Source organism: Symphalangus syndactylus, chromosome 9 (assembly GCF_028878055.3).
Source record: "Symphalangus syndactylus isolate Jambi chromosome 9, NHGRI_mSymSyn1-v2.1_pri, whole genome shotgun sequence".
Classification (NCBI taxonomy): domain Eukaryota; kingdom Metazoa; phylum Chordata; class Mammalia; order Primates; family Hylobatidae; genus Symphalangus; species Symphalangus syndactylus.
In genome coordinates this window covers 82,832,501-82,850,146 of record NC_072431.2, presented here as the reverse complement: position 1 = coordinate 82,850,146, position 17,646 = coordinate 82,832,501, and the positions used below count along the sequence as shown (strand labels likewise).

At 47.4% G+C, this 17,646-nt stretch overlaps 1 protein-coding gene across 1 annotated transcript in view; it reads right to left on the bottom strand.

Moving 5' to 3' along the window:
* Positions 1-17,646, bottom strand: part of PKD1L1 (polycystin 1 like 1, transient receptor potential channel interacting) — a 177,506-nt gene that overhangs the window by 18,146 nt on the left and 141,714 nt on the right. The window contains exons 48-53 of the mRNA XM_063609574.1: positions 11,336-11,459; positions 9,925-10,008; positions 9,112-9,284; positions 7,809-8,043; positions 5,559-5,663; positions 4,340-4,480 (exon numbers count right to left, since the gene is read on the bottom strand). Of these exons, the coding sequence (XP_063465644.1) occupies positions 4,340-4,480; positions 5,559-5,663; positions 7,809-8,043; positions 9,112-9,284; positions 9,925-10,008; positions 11,336-11,459 (862 nt within the window). The remainder of the gene's footprint in view (positions 1-4,339; positions 4,481-5,558; positions 5,664-7,808; positions 8,044-9,111; positions 9,285-9,924; positions 10,009-11,335; positions 11,460-17,646) is intronic.

The window sequence follows — 17,646 nt, the reverse complement described above, 5'->3', positions numbered from 1 at the left end:
CATAGTACAACTGGGGGCACGGCAGACGCAGGGGCAAACAGCCTTACGGACTCGTCCACATTCACAAGGCCTCTAGGAAGGCTGCTCCCTTCTCCCCTCCCTACCAGGGGCTTGTGGGGAAAGTACTTTTGGGTGTATGATCTCATATGCTCTCACCAAAATTGTAAGCCCAAGAGAAAAGAAATGACAGCTGGATGGTTTAAAATCTATATGGGCAATGAATCAAGGTTTTCTGTTTGTTTTATTTCCTCAGTAATTGGGACAAAGTCAACAAGGACTTCTGACAACCAAAACCTAGAGAAGCTGTGAGTGGCTGTCACCCCTCGGGTTCCCTTCAGAGCAGGCAGGGCCGCACATGGGTGAATGGGGATGAATGGGGCTTTAGCCAGCACCGGCCAAGAAAAATGCAATGCAAGCTATGGGTGGAATTTTCTAGTAGCCGCGTTTTAAAAAGTACAATTAAACAGAGTAAATTTGTTTTATAACGTATTTTGTTTAAATTAGTACATGTGAAATCCTATAAAATAGCATCATGTCAATATGTAACCAACATAAAAATTATTGAGATATTTTACATTTTTAATTTTTTTTTTTTTTTTTTTGAGACAGAGTCTCAATCTGTTACCCAGGCTTGAGTGGCAGGATCTCGGCTTACTGCAACCTCCGCCTCCTGGTGAGTTCAAGCAATTCTCCTGTCTCAGCCTACCGAGTAGCTGGGTCTACAGGCACATGCCACCATAGTGGTTATTTTTTTTTGTATTTTAATAGAGACAGGATTTCACCATGTTGCTCAGGCTGGTCTTGAACTCCTGAACTCAGGCAATCTGCCCACCTTGGCCTCCCAAAATGCTAGGATTATAGGCGTGAGCCACTGCGCCCAGCACATTTTTAATTTTCATACTAAGTTTATGAAGTCCAGTGAGTATTTTACACTCACAGCACATCTCAGTTTGGACTAGCCACATTTCAAGTTCTCAATAGCCATGTGTGGCTAGTGGTGACTATTGGACAACACAGTTATAAACCTCCTGTGGACAGAGTGGAAGGGCCCCTTTCTTGCCTCCATCTGATTGAGGGATGCCATAAAGCCTTCTGAGTAATTGCCATTATTATGACTTTCATTTATGGAACATCTGCTAGGTGCCAAGCTGTTCCAAGGCTATGTTTGAATGTGTATGTACAAATACACACACACACACACACACACACACACATTCAAATCCTAGCAAAACCCCCAAGGTATGTATCATAGTTCTACCTTATTAAGACTTGAAGAAAGTTAAGAAACTTGCCCAATGGCACATGGTCAAAGAGGAGCTGGGAGATTGAGTTTTAGGTCTGCTGATTCTAAAGCCTGTGCATTTTCATTTTCACACACTCAAATCACAGCTCTTTAATCCTGGGTGTTAAATTCCATCATTAGAAAGTCATTTGTGTTTATCTTGAAGACGACTCGTTCTTCCAGCACCTGGGATGCAGCCTACATTGAAGTTAGAGCTAAATTCCTCTAACTGTCTCTACAGAGAATAATTTGACAAACAGCACAAGAGGTGCCCACAGAAGTGGAATTAGGAGGGAAAGCCGTAGTGTGGGCAGAGGCCAAGGTGCCAGAACAGAGATGGGTACACGAGGGCACCTCAGAAGACAAACATTGTCTACACTGCACATTTCCGAAAAGCTGGCCCTGAACACACAGCAACACAACAATAGAGCTGAATGGTGTGAGATACAGGTTCCTGCCTTGAGCGCTCCTGGGTCAGGACAGTGTGGACCATGTCCTTGGAGGGCCGTTCCATTGCATTATAGTTCTGTGCTTAGGAATGCAGCTACCCAGGACCCCAAGACCAGAGGCCAATTCCAGTGCAGCTCCTATGTCAATGTGAGTGACCTTGCGCCAGTTGCTTAACCTTTCAGAGCCTCGGTCTAGATGGGCGGCATACTAGTACCTGTTTCATTAGATGGTTGGATAGCTTAACATACACGTGACTATATAGAATTTAGGCAGTGCCTGGCAGGAGCAAATCTCAACACATGTCGGCTCTTCTCAGAAGCTAATTGAGGAATTAGAAATTGGCATCTGCCCTAGACAGGATCCCCAGGAAAGAGGGACTCTCCCCAGGTAAGTTTTTCTGGCAGGGGCAGGGAACATAATGAGAAAGATAGGACAACAGTGGGGAAAAGGGATATAAGGATGAACTCACTTCCCAAGGTCAGAAGTCAGGAGGAGGCTATTTACTCCAAGTCACCAACCAGGTCAGTATGTAGACCAGATTCATGTTTGCCCTAGTCATGCTTCTAGAAAACCTCCCGTCCACATCAGGTGAAAAGAACATCCTACAAAGTGTTTCACTCTGCACCCCCTTCCTGAGGCCCACGCCTGCTGGCCAATCAGTGACTAATCAGATGCTCTTGTAAGCTGTGCACTGAGAGAAAGCCGGCCACCATCTGTGAGCCTTTAAGCACGGGCAAGGAAGTGCCAGGCGTGTCGGCATTGTAGCCGACAGGACCATGCAAGGCCACAGTTACATGGGTAAGCCAGAACTCAAATAGTAGGAAGTGGGTTGACTAGCAGAGCTATACCATAAAAGGTAGACCAGGAAGCCTGCTCTCTGTCCCAGAGAGAGATGCCAATAAATCAAGCAGCCAGTCCTCATCAGGCCCTAATATTGGTACCAGGGGAGTGGTAGTGAACAAAATAGATACATTCTCTATTCTGCAGCTTCCAGTCTTGTAAGGGAAGACAGTAAACCAAATAATTGCTTAATGCAGATTTCATTAGATGCTGATAAGTGCCTGCAGAACAGGTCCCTGGTTGGCCTTGGCCAGCTCAGCTCTTCCCCTTTTCTTGCTTATAGTTCTCACAATAACTGTTGAATGTGCTAGGAATGCAATATCTGGAGATAAGGAGGAACTGCGTGGAAGAGCGTGGGCTCTGGTCACGTTCCTCCGAGAAGAGGATGCCCTCTAACACTTTAGCACAGCATGTTATGTTCCCCCAGTTTATGAAACTTCAGGGCAGGCGGCTTTCCAGGCTCTCCGAACTGGTGCAAGTGGGGCACACACAGACGGGACTCTGTCAGGACATACACAGATGGGACTCTGTCGGGACACACACAGGCTGGACTCTGTCCACCCTGGTCAGCTTTCCTGAGCTGGGGGCACCAGCTCACCATGCAGCCCAGGCTTCTGCTGTCCCTGCCAATCTGTGAGTGACAGTTGCTTTGCCTTGCTTGTGCGAGTGTTCTGTCTCATCAGATTCATGTATTCTTTTACTTCAGGAGAAAAGCCAAATCTTCTGCTTGGGCTCCTTTAGAACCTGTTTCTTTCCTCTAGCCTAGGGAGTTTCTCTTGCTTGCAACAAAATGATCTCCAACAAAGAGGCAGGGACTGGGGCACTAGTGGAGGAAGCAGAAGTGTAGAGGAACAAGCCTCATCCTGCCTGTCCACACAGTGGACAGGAGCCAAGGGGTGAGAGGGAGGTGGTGGGGCAGATGGATGGACCTGGGGAGAAGGGGCCTGAAGATGGAGGGGAACTGGCCCTTGTTCTCTAGGTTGCTATAGGACTCACCCAGCCCTGGGGGTGGCCCTGGGGTCCTGACCATCCTCTAGATGGGAAAAGGAGGACAAGGGGGGTAGGGGAGGGGCTAGATCTGAGGGCAGCAGGGCAAGGAGGCAGAACATGTGGGCTCATCTTCCACCACCACAGGAAGGCAGCGTCCCATGCTGTTGTGGGGGGATCCTGCCCCGTCTCATTGGCCCCCTCCCCAGGGTTCGTCCAGGCCCATCGGTGCACATTTGCCTGGTCCTCCTGGTAGGAGCCCCCACCCCTGTGGGGAACCATTCCCTGCAGGAAGGGCTGCCTAGGGGAAGGAGGTGCAGGGACTTTGAAACCAGACTTCCCTCTATTGAGGGACCTGATACTTTCTGTGAGCCTTGGTGTCTTCTTGCAGAGTGGCTAATACTGCCTGCATTTATGACTGTCGCCAGGATGAAGAGAGAAAATGGTGTGTCTAAGCAAGTCAGCGCTAGCCTCCTTCCTCCACGCTGCATCAACACCTGCTTCCTGTGCCCCTTAGTGTCCCCTGGAGGCACCGGGGGAATTCCAGACTCTTGAGTTCTGCTCCACGCAGAATCCACATACCCCAGTGTTTAAAGCACGTCTCAAGTTCTCCAAGCCCTTCACTGTCCTGGCCACTCCCATCTGCCAGCTCAGAGCATCATCTCTCAATATGGAACAAATCTGTTGTCTCGCACCTTCTAGAGCTTGTGTGACCTCTGCCTTTTGGATGGCATCACAGTGCATGGCCTCTATCTATATGGCCCAGAGCACGCCGTGTACCTGATTCCATGATGCCATAAGAGTGAGGTCCATAAATGCTTGGCAAAGTCCTCTGTGAAACTGGTCAGTGACATCTCCAGCAAGAGTAGCAAGGTGGCCGGAAACTGCATAGTACGTGAGGCTCACTCCAACCACCGAGAGCTGCAACATCCAAGAGAAAGGCCCTTAGATGGCTCCTAAGGAAGGGCTCACCTGGCACCCCATGTGACACGCATTGTAAGTTACAGTCATGCGTCACTTAACGACAGGGATGCCTTCTGAGAAATGCATCACTGGGTGATTTTGTCCTTGGGGGAACATTATAGGGTGCACTTACACAAACACAGACAGTCCCACACACCTAGGCTATATGAGACAGCCTATTGTTCCCAGGCTACAACCCTGTGCAGCATGTTCCTGTACTGAATACTGTAGGCAATCATACACAATGGTAAGTACTGGTGTATCTAACTATATCTAAGCATTGAAAAGATACAGTAAAAATACAGTCAAAAGGTAAAAAATGATCCACCTGTATCAGCACTTACCATGAATGGCACTTGCAGGACTAGAAGTGTCTCTGGGTGAGGCAGTGAGTGAGTGGTGAGTGAATGTGAAGCCCTAGAGCATTACTGTATGCTAATGTAGACTTTATAAATGCTGCACACTTAGGCTACACTAAATTTGTAAACACATTTTTCTTTCTTCAGTAACAAATTAACCTTAGCATACAGTAACCCTTTTACTTAAAAAATTTTTAATTTTTTTAACTTTTTGACTCTATAATAACACAGCTTAAAATACAAACACACTGTACAGCTGTACAAAAAATATTTTCCTTATATCCTAATTCCAAAAGCTTTTTTCTATTTTTAAAAATTTTGTTTTAATTTTTTATTTTTAAACTTCTTTATTAAAAACTAAGAAACAAACAGACATATTTAGCCTAGGCCTATACAAGGTCAGAATCAAGATGTCATTAGGTGACAGGAATTTCTTAGCACCAAATGATCTTACGCACCACCTTGGCTGAAATTTGTATGGTACATGACGGTAACTGTAACAACACTAAATGATGCCTGATCTCAATTGCTGTTTTGAGATTAACACTACAGAGGGAGAAAACTGCAATAATGTTGGCAGTAGCTAGTGCATAATCAATTTCTTATTTAAATTATTTTTTCAAGATATAAACAGTTTATTGTTATTTTTCAAAAGAAAATGACACAAGAGAGGCTACCTCCAGCCAGTTGCTTGGCTTTCGCCAGTAGCTGAGGACACCCTTGTCCATCATACGGTAGAGTTGAACACAGAGGTGGATGAGACTGAGTGCCAGGAAGACCAGCTGGTGGAGAGAATGTAAACAAACAAGATCAACACGAATGCTGATAAATTGTTTTTTGAAGGTCTAAACATGTGACCGGCTTCCCTGCCAATCACCTTTGAGTAGCTAGGATGCAAGCCCATTTCCTGTTCTGCAGAGGTTTAATCCTAAACTTGCTCTTCAGTGGGCACTTGGGGTGGTTTGGTACAAGTCAAGCACTCACAGAAACTCCATGCCAGGGGTTAGAACCCGAGATGGTCTCTGCACTCAGGGAAAGCACAGAGTATGGGCATCTACAGCCACCAGGCCTCCTGACCTCCATGCCAATCCTCCAGTCCTTCCTTGGCACCAGTCAAAAGAGTGAGTTTCTGTGTACATGTGAAATAGATAACATATGAACTGTATATACATACATATTAGTTTTCTCAGCCAAGTAAAGTCTTCTAAAGCTCCCTTATGAGCACTTTCTTAAAGTTCTCTATGTGGTTCTCTCTCCATTGGTGAGTTACCTGTTGATTCATGCCTTTAATCACTAACCCAAACTCAAATTTAGTTATGGATTTGTGAGGAACCGAAGCACATCAGCAGGGCTTTATGCATCTTCTCTGTCCTCTGTTGGAGTTATGTGCATTGTGTCCCATTGGCCTGCTGTAAGGAGCTACACACATAATCAAAGCAGGGTTCACTTTTGGGTGCTGCAAGGTGTTTAACAGCAGTGCTGTGCTGAGCCTTATTGGAGCCTGAGGCAAAGAAACTATCAGGAAAACTGATCCTGCCATTGTCTACAATTTCCATATTTTGTCCAATATGATTTTTTGATATGAATTCTGATGTTTATAATTATTGCACCAGAATACTGTTCACCTTGATTACAAAGTATTTGTGATACCCCTTAAATTTGATGCCCAAGGTAAGTGCTTTACGTGTCTCCCCCAGGCAGACCCTGACCAGTGGCCATGCTCCCACCCTCCATTCCGTCTACACCAGTGCGAGCTGAGCTCTACGCAAATCTCAGCCTTTACCGGGTCAAAGGGTCAGCAGGACTTAGTTCTTCATAGCAGAAAAGTCAACTACAGGCAGAAAATCAGGAAAGTTCCCAAGGAATAACTCAGAGTGACTTCTGCTGTTTAGGATTGTTTGGTGAAGCTATGTGGATATATTCCATCTCACCAAGACCCTGGGTACTATGGACTGAAGATTTGTGTTCCCTTGAATTCACAGGTGGAAGCCCTAACTCCTAGTGTGGACATATGTGGGGATGGGACCCCTAAGGAAGTAATCAAGGTTAACTGGGGCTGTGGTCCTATAGGATTAGTGTCCTTACACAAAGAGACTCTAGACAGCTCTCTCTTGCTCTCTTTCCCTGTGTATATCCACAAAGAAGAGGTTCTATGAGCACACCGTGAGAAGGCGGCCATCTCCCGGGACTAGAGCCCTCACCAGAACCTCACCAGGCTTGATCTTGATCATGGAATTCCAGCCTCCGGGAGTGTGGGAAGTAAATATCTCTCTCTTTTTTTTTTAGACGGAGTCCTGCCCTTTCGCCCAGTCTGGAGTGCAGTGGCGTGATCTCAGCTCACTGCAACCTCCACCTCCTGGGTTCAAGCAATTCTCCTGCCTCAGCCTCCTGAGTAGCTGGGATTACAGGCCTGTGCCACCATGCCCGGGTAATTTTTGTGTTTTTTAAGTAGAGATGGGTTTTCACCATGTCGGCCAGGCAGGTGTTGAACTCCTGACCTTGTGATCTGCCTGCCTCGGCCTCCCAAAGTGCTGAGATTACAGGCATGAGCAACCGCGCCCGGCCATAAAAGTCTCTTTTTAAAGCACCCAGTGTAGGCTATTCTGTTATAGCAGCCTGAGCTAAATCCCCGGGGGGATGTAAACATCAGGCCTAAATCCCCCGTGATGAATTTGGTACCTCAAAACAGTTCTGTATTTGCCCTTGCCACACATGTGAGGATTGGTTTCCCCACTGGGGGTCTTCTTTGTCTCATGCCCCAGCACTTAGTGTGATGCCTGCCACACAAAGGGTATATGACAAAGAGTGTGACCGGAGGGGCGGGTGAATGGGTAGGGAACTAGTCCTGTCTGGTGGAGAAGCCCAGCCCAGGTGAAGCCTCACCTCCCTGTGCACCTCCAGGAGGGCTAAGAGGCCGGTCAGCTCACCTGGGGAAGCATGAGGTGGTACTGCAGGGCTGAGTCGCTGCGGAAGATGCTGAATGACTCCACCAGGGATGAGGGGACGAGACTCCCTGTAGGGAGGATCTCCACGCTCAGGGACACGCTGGTGAAGAGTTGGGTTGGAGGGTTATAGAGGGTGAAGTGCACAGACACAGCCCTGGTGCTGCGGTCAATCCATGTGCTGGCCCTGAGTCGGGACAGGGCTGTGTGGGCTTCAGGCCTGTAAAGCAGCATACACTGGGGTAGGGCAGGGCAGGGAGGAAGGCGCAGAAGTCTACTGAGGCTCCCAGCTGCAGGTCCCATGCTGGGAACACCCTATGCTAGACTTTGCAAGGAGAAACAGTGTCTGGGCTTCAAGGGGCAGGACAGATGGCCCTCTGTATCTAAGAGACCTCATCAATAGCCCTCTGTCCTCTCTCCTTGCCCCACTCTCTTCCCTGCAGCAGCCCAGGGGACCCTCAGGCAGGAGGGACCTGGAGAACGGAGGCCTCCATTTCCCACCCCACCCCATGTGAGGCAGAAATGCCCAGTGTCTCTCCCCAGGGACTCTAGAATATTCATTTTTCTTTTTTTTCTAGAGACCCCATTGTTTGGAACAAATAAGCTGGGGGAAGGCAGTTACTAAATACTAACTTATATTTAGTAACAATTAAATCATTTCCTTTTTAAAGAGTATTACTCAAAGGCACACATTATTGTAACTGTCTAGACCTCCCCGTTGGTCTAAGACCATCCATGTTACCACTGGGTCAGCACAGCTCCAACCCAGTGTGAGGTGCATGCTGCTTGGGGAGCCACGGGTGGCTGTGGGCAACAGTGTGACTGGCTGGATGGGGCAGGCGGCCTGACCTCAGACCTAGCTGCAACATGGGGTCCTGCTTGTTATGCACTTGAACCTCCACCCCTCACCCTCAGGATGTGGCAAAAGTAGCATAGGGCCTACTCCACAGAGCTGGGTGAGGATTAAATGAGACAGTAAACACCCAGCTTGGCACAAGGTCAATATGCAACAAATGCTCCTTATATTCCATGAGCTCCGGATGTTCTAGCAACCACTTTTTGAAAGAACGTTTGCTCTGTGCTCTCCCACATGGAGGTCTGAGCCTGTGTGACGCTTCTGTCATCCACAACAATGACAAGTCTTGCTGGAGCCCCTGGCAGTGGTGCGCTGACCTCGAAGGCCTGTCAGGAGGCTGCACCTGCTGCAGATGCACCGCGTCCAGCAGGCACCCGAGCTGGAGTGGCGGCGGCAGGCAGGATGAGCCCCAGCCCTTCGAATCTCACTAACCTTGTTCTGCCCAGGCTGAGCACACAGTCTTCCCTTGCCCCACAGCCCCCCGGACCATTCAGGGTCATGTTTTGGTTCTCTGGGTCTGTCAGGTAGGGGTTCTCAGGGCCTCCAACTTCGGGACTACATGTAGGAATAGAGTCTTCGATGAGTGCTGAAAATGGCCTGGGAAGCTGCAGAACAAACCAGCAGTCAGAAGAAGACACAGATGCTATTCCCAAGGCTACCCTGCAATCCAGGGTCTCCAGGCCTGGCCACATGTGAACACCTGCTCTGTCCTGCAACATGGTGCCCTTTTCTCCTCATCAGATCATTCTGTGGCCTGTTTCGTGGTCTACAGACTCTAGCTCAAGCTACAGGATCAAGGCTCTACCCACGGAAAGTTGGTATCTGAGCTGTGTATGAGTCTAAGGCTTAGACCACTTGAAGACTTCCCCATCATGAGATGCCAGGTAAAATGCCCATCTCAGGGCACACCCTCCCCATTAGAAAAAGACATGTGAATATTCTATTTTTAGATTGTTTGATTAAAAACCCTAGTTTTGCCTAGAATGCCAGTCTCTCAGGCCAAAGAGTGAATTGAAGAAACCTGCAGCAGAACGTCAAGGAAGAAAGAGGCTTTGGGAAAGGGTTCATAAGGGGGAAGGAAGGAAGGGCGAGGCTTGCCCTCTCCCCAGCCCAAGCACTGACAATTCCAATCACCACTGAACTCGCAGAGAAGTTCAAATGATCTGCCAGGGTCCTGCCCCAATGTTGCCTAGACTTCTCTAATTCCATTTATTTTTGGAAGCAAAAGAAAAAGGAACATCTTACCTTGCATAAATGGTTAGGAAAAACTTTTAGCTGCCTAATTACAGAACTGCCTATTAGGTAGCATTTTCCTCCAAGAGCTCCAGGCTGAAAGGAGAAAAAAGATGATGAGGACTGGGTGTGCTGTGGACTTCAAACCTCCTCATCAAGCAGTGCTCAAAAGGCATGGGGATGCTCTGGGTAATTCCTGCTACCATAGAGGTCAGAGTTTTATTTTCCTTCCAACAGCATTTTAGGGATATAACCAACATTCTAAGAAGGCAGCAACAACCTCCCCAGACTTGTCCTGGAAAAGGGTTAACGTTCAAATGATGTTTGTAACTTGTGTCACATGAGAATGCTCTCTTTTATCTTTTTTGAAAGTTTCTCCAGTGTCATCGACCCAAGAGACTATATAGAATACAACAAAATAAAATTATAAATAAACTGCTCAAGGAATATGGACAAATATATTTCTCTCTCTTTTTTAAATTTAGAGACAGAGAATAGCTCTGTCACCCAGGCTGGAGTGCAGTGGTGTGACCTCAGCTCACGGCAACCTCCAACAACTGGGTTCAAGCAATTCTCCTGCCTCGGCCTCCCAAGTTGCTAGGATTACAGGCACGTGCCACCATGCCCGGCTAATTTTTGTATTTTTAGGCTGGAGTGCAGTGGCGTGATCTTGGCTCACTGCAACCTCCACCTCTCGGGTTCAAGCAATTCTCCTGCCTCAGCCTTGCAAGTAGCTGGGATTACAGGCACGTGCCACCACACACAGCTAACTTTTGTATTTTTAGTAGAGACGGGGTTTCACCATGTTGGCCAGGTTGGTCTTGAATTCCTGACCTCATGATCCATCTGCCTCGGCCTCCCAAAGTGCTGGGATTACAGGTGTGAGCCACCGCACCCAGCATATTTCATTTTTAAACATGGGAAAGGGGTTGAAAATAAAAGATGAGCAAGGAATGGGATTATGCAAAATGCATATTAACTTTTTCTTCAGAACTTGGGATCAGCCTCACCTCTTTCTGGAAGCTTCCTTGCACTTCCTCTGTTTTGGGGTGGTTCTTGTGTTTCCTTGTCAGGGTATTTTGCACACGGAACTAGAATCTTCCATTTCCTGACCTCACACCCTGTCAGCCTGAGGGCTCTTGAGGCTCTGCCATAGCCCCTGTGTCTATCTCTGGCCTGGGAAGTGCAGGAATCTGGAGAATCCTGTGCAGCTCAGCAGGGTGTAATGGGATGAGGCCAGTGGGTTCTGGCAGGAAAGGAACAAGATGCTCTGCTGGGACCCTCTGGAGAGCCACTGGCCTTACACCTGCATGGTCATTCAAGAACATACGCAGTGCTGCAGTTCAGCATTAGTGACGGTTTCACCCACTGCAAGATGGCTTTTCTGAGATCATCTCCTATGGAGAGGAGATGGAAAGCTCACCTGAGCCCCTGGCACACGGGTTGACGGGGTCCCTCCCGGGTACAGGCCATCCAGAAGTGTGGTCAGACTCCAGTCCCACCAGTCAGCGATGTTTCTCAGGCCACCCAAGGAGTTTCTGGCATTTCTTAATGCAAGAACAAAAATAAAAAGTTGCTTCTGCATCACAAGAACAATTAAACATGAGAACAAAAGCATGTTTTCTTGCCAATTTTTCTCTCATTCAGATTTCAGGAACTCTGCAGGAATTACACTCAAGCTGCCTGCAGCATGAAGCATGAAACCCTGGAACTCACTTTGCTCCTTAGTAGCAGGAGATAAGAGAGAATGGTGGGTGAAGCACTTGTTCATTTGCTCACTCCGTCAGTCACTCAACAAACATTACTATGCAACTACTAGGTGTCAGGCACTCTTCTAGGCATTGGGAAACAGAAAATCAATTCTCTGCCCTCCCATGGGGAAACAGGCAACAAATAAATAAGCAAACATATACTATGTTGTGACACATATGAAGGAGAAAAAAAAAGGCAGGAAAGACAGGCAAGTGATGGGGTAAGCAGGTGTTCAAGCAGCCATGGAAGGCTTCAGTAGGTGGTGATGTCCAGCAAAGACCTGAAGGTGAGGGTGGAGCCCGTGGTCATCTGAGGGAGGGTATTCCAGGCAGAGGGGACGGCAAGGGCTTCCACAAGCCTAAAGGATGGGAAGGTGTCGGGGCCACAGGGCTGGTGCAGAGGGAGCGCCAGGTCTAGCGTAGACAAGGGAGGCTCTGGGACACCCAGACCAAGACCCAGTCCTCTCTCTGCACTGACTGCCGACTGGGCGCAGCATGTGACTGGCCTCCCAAGATGTCTGTGAGTGGCAGATGTGAAGACATAGATGAAGTGCAGTGTTGGCACAAACACTCATCTGTTTTCTTTCCAATTAACTTCTTTATTATGTTTATAGATATGCTTCATTTTTCCACCAAGGAACTGATTTAAGGGAGCACTGAAATAATGTTAAATGAACAAAACTTATCATTTTTAGTTTGCTCAGACACTGCTATAAAGCCACATGCACAGGCCAAGGCTGTGCATGGCAACAGCAGGGTGTCCATTTGGCTCTGAGCTACAGCCAGAGGCAAAACGATAAAATCAAGTGTTCCTAAGAGAAAGCAAAGTACCTCTCACCTAACTCTAAAAAACTTTCTCATACATAGCTTCCCATGAAGAGTCACTGAAGTATGGAAAGGATGGGGTGCTAATCAACATGCCCTCAGCAAACAGAAATGGCTCTGCTGTGGCTGTTTCATCCAGGTTTCTCTCCACAAAAAGGGGAGACCAAAATAGTTCTCAGGAAAAGGAATTTTGTCATAAGGTGAGAAGAAGTTAGAAAGTCACCCAAGTACACACAATTGAATGCCTGGTCCAGCACCAGATCCAGACTACTCCAAAGAATGAACACACTATGAGTCATTCAGATGATGGCCATGGCTTTGGTAAACAAGGCTTGATAGCAAAATTGGGCTGTAGACAGCAGGCCTGGAGCCGACTCTCACTGTGAGAGCCAATTTTGCACAACTCCTCCCAACTCCATGTTCAGTGATCTCACATTGGTGGTGTGAAAGGCCATGGTGGTTCCGGGCACGGTGGCTCATGCCTGTAATCCCAGAACTTTGGGAGGCTGAGGCAGGCATATCATCTGAGGTCAGGAGTTTGAGACCAGCCTAGCCAAAATGATGAGACCCCGTCTCTACCAAAAATACAAGAAATTAGCCAGGCGTGATGGTGCATGCCTGTAATCCCAGCTACTCAGGAAGCAGGAGAATCGCTTGAACCCAGGAGGCAGAGGTTGCAGTGAGTAAAGATCATGCCACTGCACTCCAGCCTCAGTGACAGAGTGAGACTTCATCTAAAACAAACAAACAAACAACCATGGTGGGAGGATTTACACCACGGAAATTGGCTGGCAGATGCTATAAATCAGTGCTTTTGTTCTCCAGTTGTTAACTGTTTCCAGCACACCACAAAGACTATGTTTACAGGTAAGGTGTAGAACGGACACTCCACTGTTGATTCAGAGCAGATTTTGCAGATAATTTAGAAAAAGTTTTTTAAAACCTGATAGTCATGACAATAATTGGACAATATTAAAAATATCAAAGACAAATAAATGTCACTAGCATATAGAGTAACAAAGAGATGCAGTAGCCTCAACCAATAATCTATATATACTATAAATGTGTTTGAAAATGTCCATATGGCTGAGCACGGTGGCTCAGGCCTATAATCCTAGCACTTTGGAAGGCCGAGGTGAGTAGATCACTTGAGGCCAGGAATTTGAGACCAGCGTGGCCAATATGGCTAAACCCCCGTCTTTACTAAAAACACTAAAATTAGCCAGACATGGTAGTGGGCACCTGTAGTCTCAGCTACTTGGGGGGCTGAGGCAGGAGAATTCCTTGAACCCAGGAGGCGGAGGCTGCAGTGAGCCGAGATCGTGTCACTGCACTCCAGCCTGGGCAACAGAGTGAGGCTCTGTCTCAAAAAAAAAAAAAATTTCCATAGCATGTATGAGTAAAAGTCTAGTGAATTAATTTATCTGACTGGTTTTATTTCCTTTTTCTTACAAAGAAATGATCTCTTATCCTTTCAAGTATTTGATCTTCATTGGTTTATACATCTTTAGAACTTAATTTTTGCAAGTCTTTTATTGGGTGCTGGTTCTTAACTCTGGACTTCTCTACAAGTTTTGTCAAACTATCAAATGCAGAGCAAATTGGAGGCCTGCCAGAGCACCCAGAGGGTGGATTGAAGCAACAGAGAGGCATCAGGAAAGGAGAACACAGATGGAGACAGAGATGGGAGGCATAGGGTGAGCAGATACATCTCTGCAAATATTCACGCCAAAGGAAAGGACGAATGAGCCAGGGGGCACAGAGATGCAGCGAAAAGGGCGGGAGGGTAGGAAAGAGGCAAGGGATGGCTGGAGGTGAATTTTCAACAGAGGAAAGTGTTGAGCATCTGCTGTGGGAAGCAAGATGATTTGATGACAAACATTGTACATTTATAGCAACTAATATGCTCCATCTTCTGTGTTTTTAAAGAATAAAGTGAGAGGTGACAGCATGCTGGCAGTCCTCACAGCCCTCTCGCTCTTGGTGCCTCCTCTGCCTGGGCTCCCACTTTGGCGGCACTTGAGGAGCCCTTCAGCCCACCGCTGCACTGTGAAAGCCCCTTTCTGGGCTGGCCAAGGCGGGAGCCGTCTCCCTCAGCTTGCAGGGAGATGTGGAGGGGCAGGCGCGAGCGAGAACCGGGGCTGCCTGCGGCACTTGCGGGCCAGCTGGAGTTCCGGGTGGGCGTGGGCTTGGCGGGCCCCGCACTGGGAGCAGCCGGCTGGCCCTGCCGGCTCCGGGCAATGAGGGACTTAGCACCCGGGCCAGCGGCTGCGGAGGGTGTAATGGGTCCTCCAGCAGTGCCAGCCCACCGGTGCTGTGCTCGATTTCTCACCAGACCTTAGCTGCCTTCCCGCAGGGCAGGGCTCCGGACCTGCAGCCCGCCATGCCTGAGCCTCCCACCCCCTCCATGGGCTCCTGTGCGGCCCGAGCCTCCCCGACGAGCGCCACCCCCGCTCCACGGCGCCCATTCCTATCGACCACCCAAGGGCTGAGGGGTGCAAGCGCACGGCGCGGGACTGGCAGGCAGCTCCACCGGCAGGCAGCTCCACCTGCAGCCCCGGTGCGGGATCCACTGGGTGAAGCCAGCTGGGCTCCTGAGTCTGGTGGAGATGTGGAGAACCTTTATGTCTAGCTCAGGGATTGTAAATACACCAATCAGCACCCTGTGTCTAGCTCAGGGTCTGTGAATGCACCAATCGACACTCTGTATCTAGCTACTCTGGTGGGGCCTTGGAAAACCTTTATGTCTAGCACAGGGATTGTAAATACACCAGTCGGCACTCTGTATCTAGCTCAAGGTTTGTAAACACACCAATCAGCACCCTGTGTCTAGCTCAGGGTTTGTGAATGCACCAATTGACACCCTGTATCTAGCTGCTCTGGTGGGGCCTTGGAGAACCTTTGTGTCCATACTCTGTATCTAACTGATCTGATGGGGACCTGGAGAACCTTTATGTCTAGCTCAGGGATTGTAAATGCACCAATCAGTGCCCTGTCAAAACAGACCACTCGGCTCTACCAATCAGCAGGACGTGGGTGGGGCCAGATAAGAGAATAAAAACAGGCTGCCCGAGCTAGCAGTGGCAACCCACTCGGGTCCCCTTCCACAATGTGGAAGCTTTGTTCTTTCGCTCTTTGCAATAAATCTTGCTACTGCTCACTCTTTGGGTCCACACTGCCTTAAGAGCTGTAACACTCACCGTGAAGGTCTGCAGCTTCACTCTTGAAGCCAGCGAGACCACAAGCCCACTGGGAGGAACGAACAACTCCAGATGCGCTGCCTTAAGAGCTGTAACAAACAACTCCAGATGAGCTGCCTTAAGAGCTATAACACCGCGAGGGTCCGTGGCTTCATTCTTGAAGTCAGTGAGACCAAGAACCCACCAATTCCGGACAAAAAAGTATAGACATTAAAGCCATGTTGAGTTTGCACCACTTTCGGGGAAATGGTATCACTTCTTGACACTTGCTTCCCTAATGGAATAACATTAAGAAGCCAAGTTAAAAAGCCCTGAAAATAACCCAAAGCCAAAAGGCCCAATGGCCAGACTGTAGACCTCTCACACCTCACTCCTGGCACACCCAAAGTGCAGGTAGTGAACCAAATGAGCCAGGAGTATTCTGGCCCGGTCTGTATTAGTTACTGCAATTACATAAAATAAGCCCACAAAGCTGGCTAAACAATGCAAAAGATAAAATCAGCTGTTATTTTACATTTATGGCACTTGGATAGAACGCTTGCTTCATTGATTGGTGCTTTATTTGCTGGTTTTTGTTTTATTTATTTTTTTTGGAATTTCATGAAGTCTTTCATAAGTTCAGAAACACTTCAAATACAACTTAAATATGGCGAAATCCAAGAACGCAATGACTTCTTAAGACATAAGGTACTCAGTAGTCCAGTACCCTCCCTTTATATATGAAGATACTAAGTCCAAGCACTTGCCAGAGTCACCTGGCAACCAAACATGAGTTGGGGGCCCAGCCTCTGAACTCTGTTTCATCCATTTCCCCTCCTGGGCTTACTTAGCTTCTCTATCTGGAATGCTAGTAAATGCCAAACCCTCAGTTGTTGTTGTTTCAGGATTAGGTATTGGGGGCTGGGGGGTGAGATGGAGAGGGTCCACTTTAAACATTCCATTACCAACCGGGACACATAAATATCCCTGCCTGGTGGCCAGAACACCCAGAGGCAGTGAGGTTTTGCATCCCTGTGGGAAACATAAGGTCTATGCAAATCCACAGGAGTTGTGAATGTGAGCACATCAATCTCATGTGCACCTGAGAGATCTCACAAATATTATCTCAGCTGCGATATTTCTGATTTGAATATCAAGAAGCAACAATTCATATGAGAACTATGTCAAATAATGTTGACTTGTGAAATGTGAGATAAAAAATAAACTAGCAAAAGCCAGAGGTTTTTCATGTTTAGATTCCCATTTCCATTGAGGACCCAAATTATCACTTTGTTTTGCACACAGCACCACCTACTGGCCCAGGCTGTGCACTTGCACGGATAGGAGAGCTGAAAAGTTGGTCATGGATGAGAATAACTGCTGGTTTCACAAATGAGGAGGCAGAAAATTCCACTTAATTTCACTATTACAATGCTCAGCAGAAAAAAAAAAAACATGGATTACTGAGCTACAGAACACCCAGACTCATAGCACTGGGACTTCCAGGTCTTACCTTACGAGTGGGTCACAACACTGACAAAGGGGACAATATCCATTAGCCATTATCTTGCTGGGTATGAATAACCCTCTCTCACAAAAAATAAAGATAAATATGTTCTGAAATAATTGATAAAATTAAATGGACTTTCCAGCCACTCACTTCTGCCAAAAAATCCAACCAAAAAGTATTTACAACAAATTGAATTACTTAGTCAAAGGCAACACACTCATAGAATTGCTGCATAAATGTGTCTTTAAATATTCACCAGAGTAAATAAGGTAACTCCTGGAACACACTGAATTATTGTATTTACCAGCATTGAAATCATAGCAAAGAACCAATATTATTTCATATCATGCACTTTATAATTCAAAGCCACACTGCCTTGAAAGGACTATCAGACTGACTATTTGTGGCAGGTGAAAATAAAGCCTAACCATGGATTCAAGAACAACTCTCAAAAAAAAAAGGAAGACTA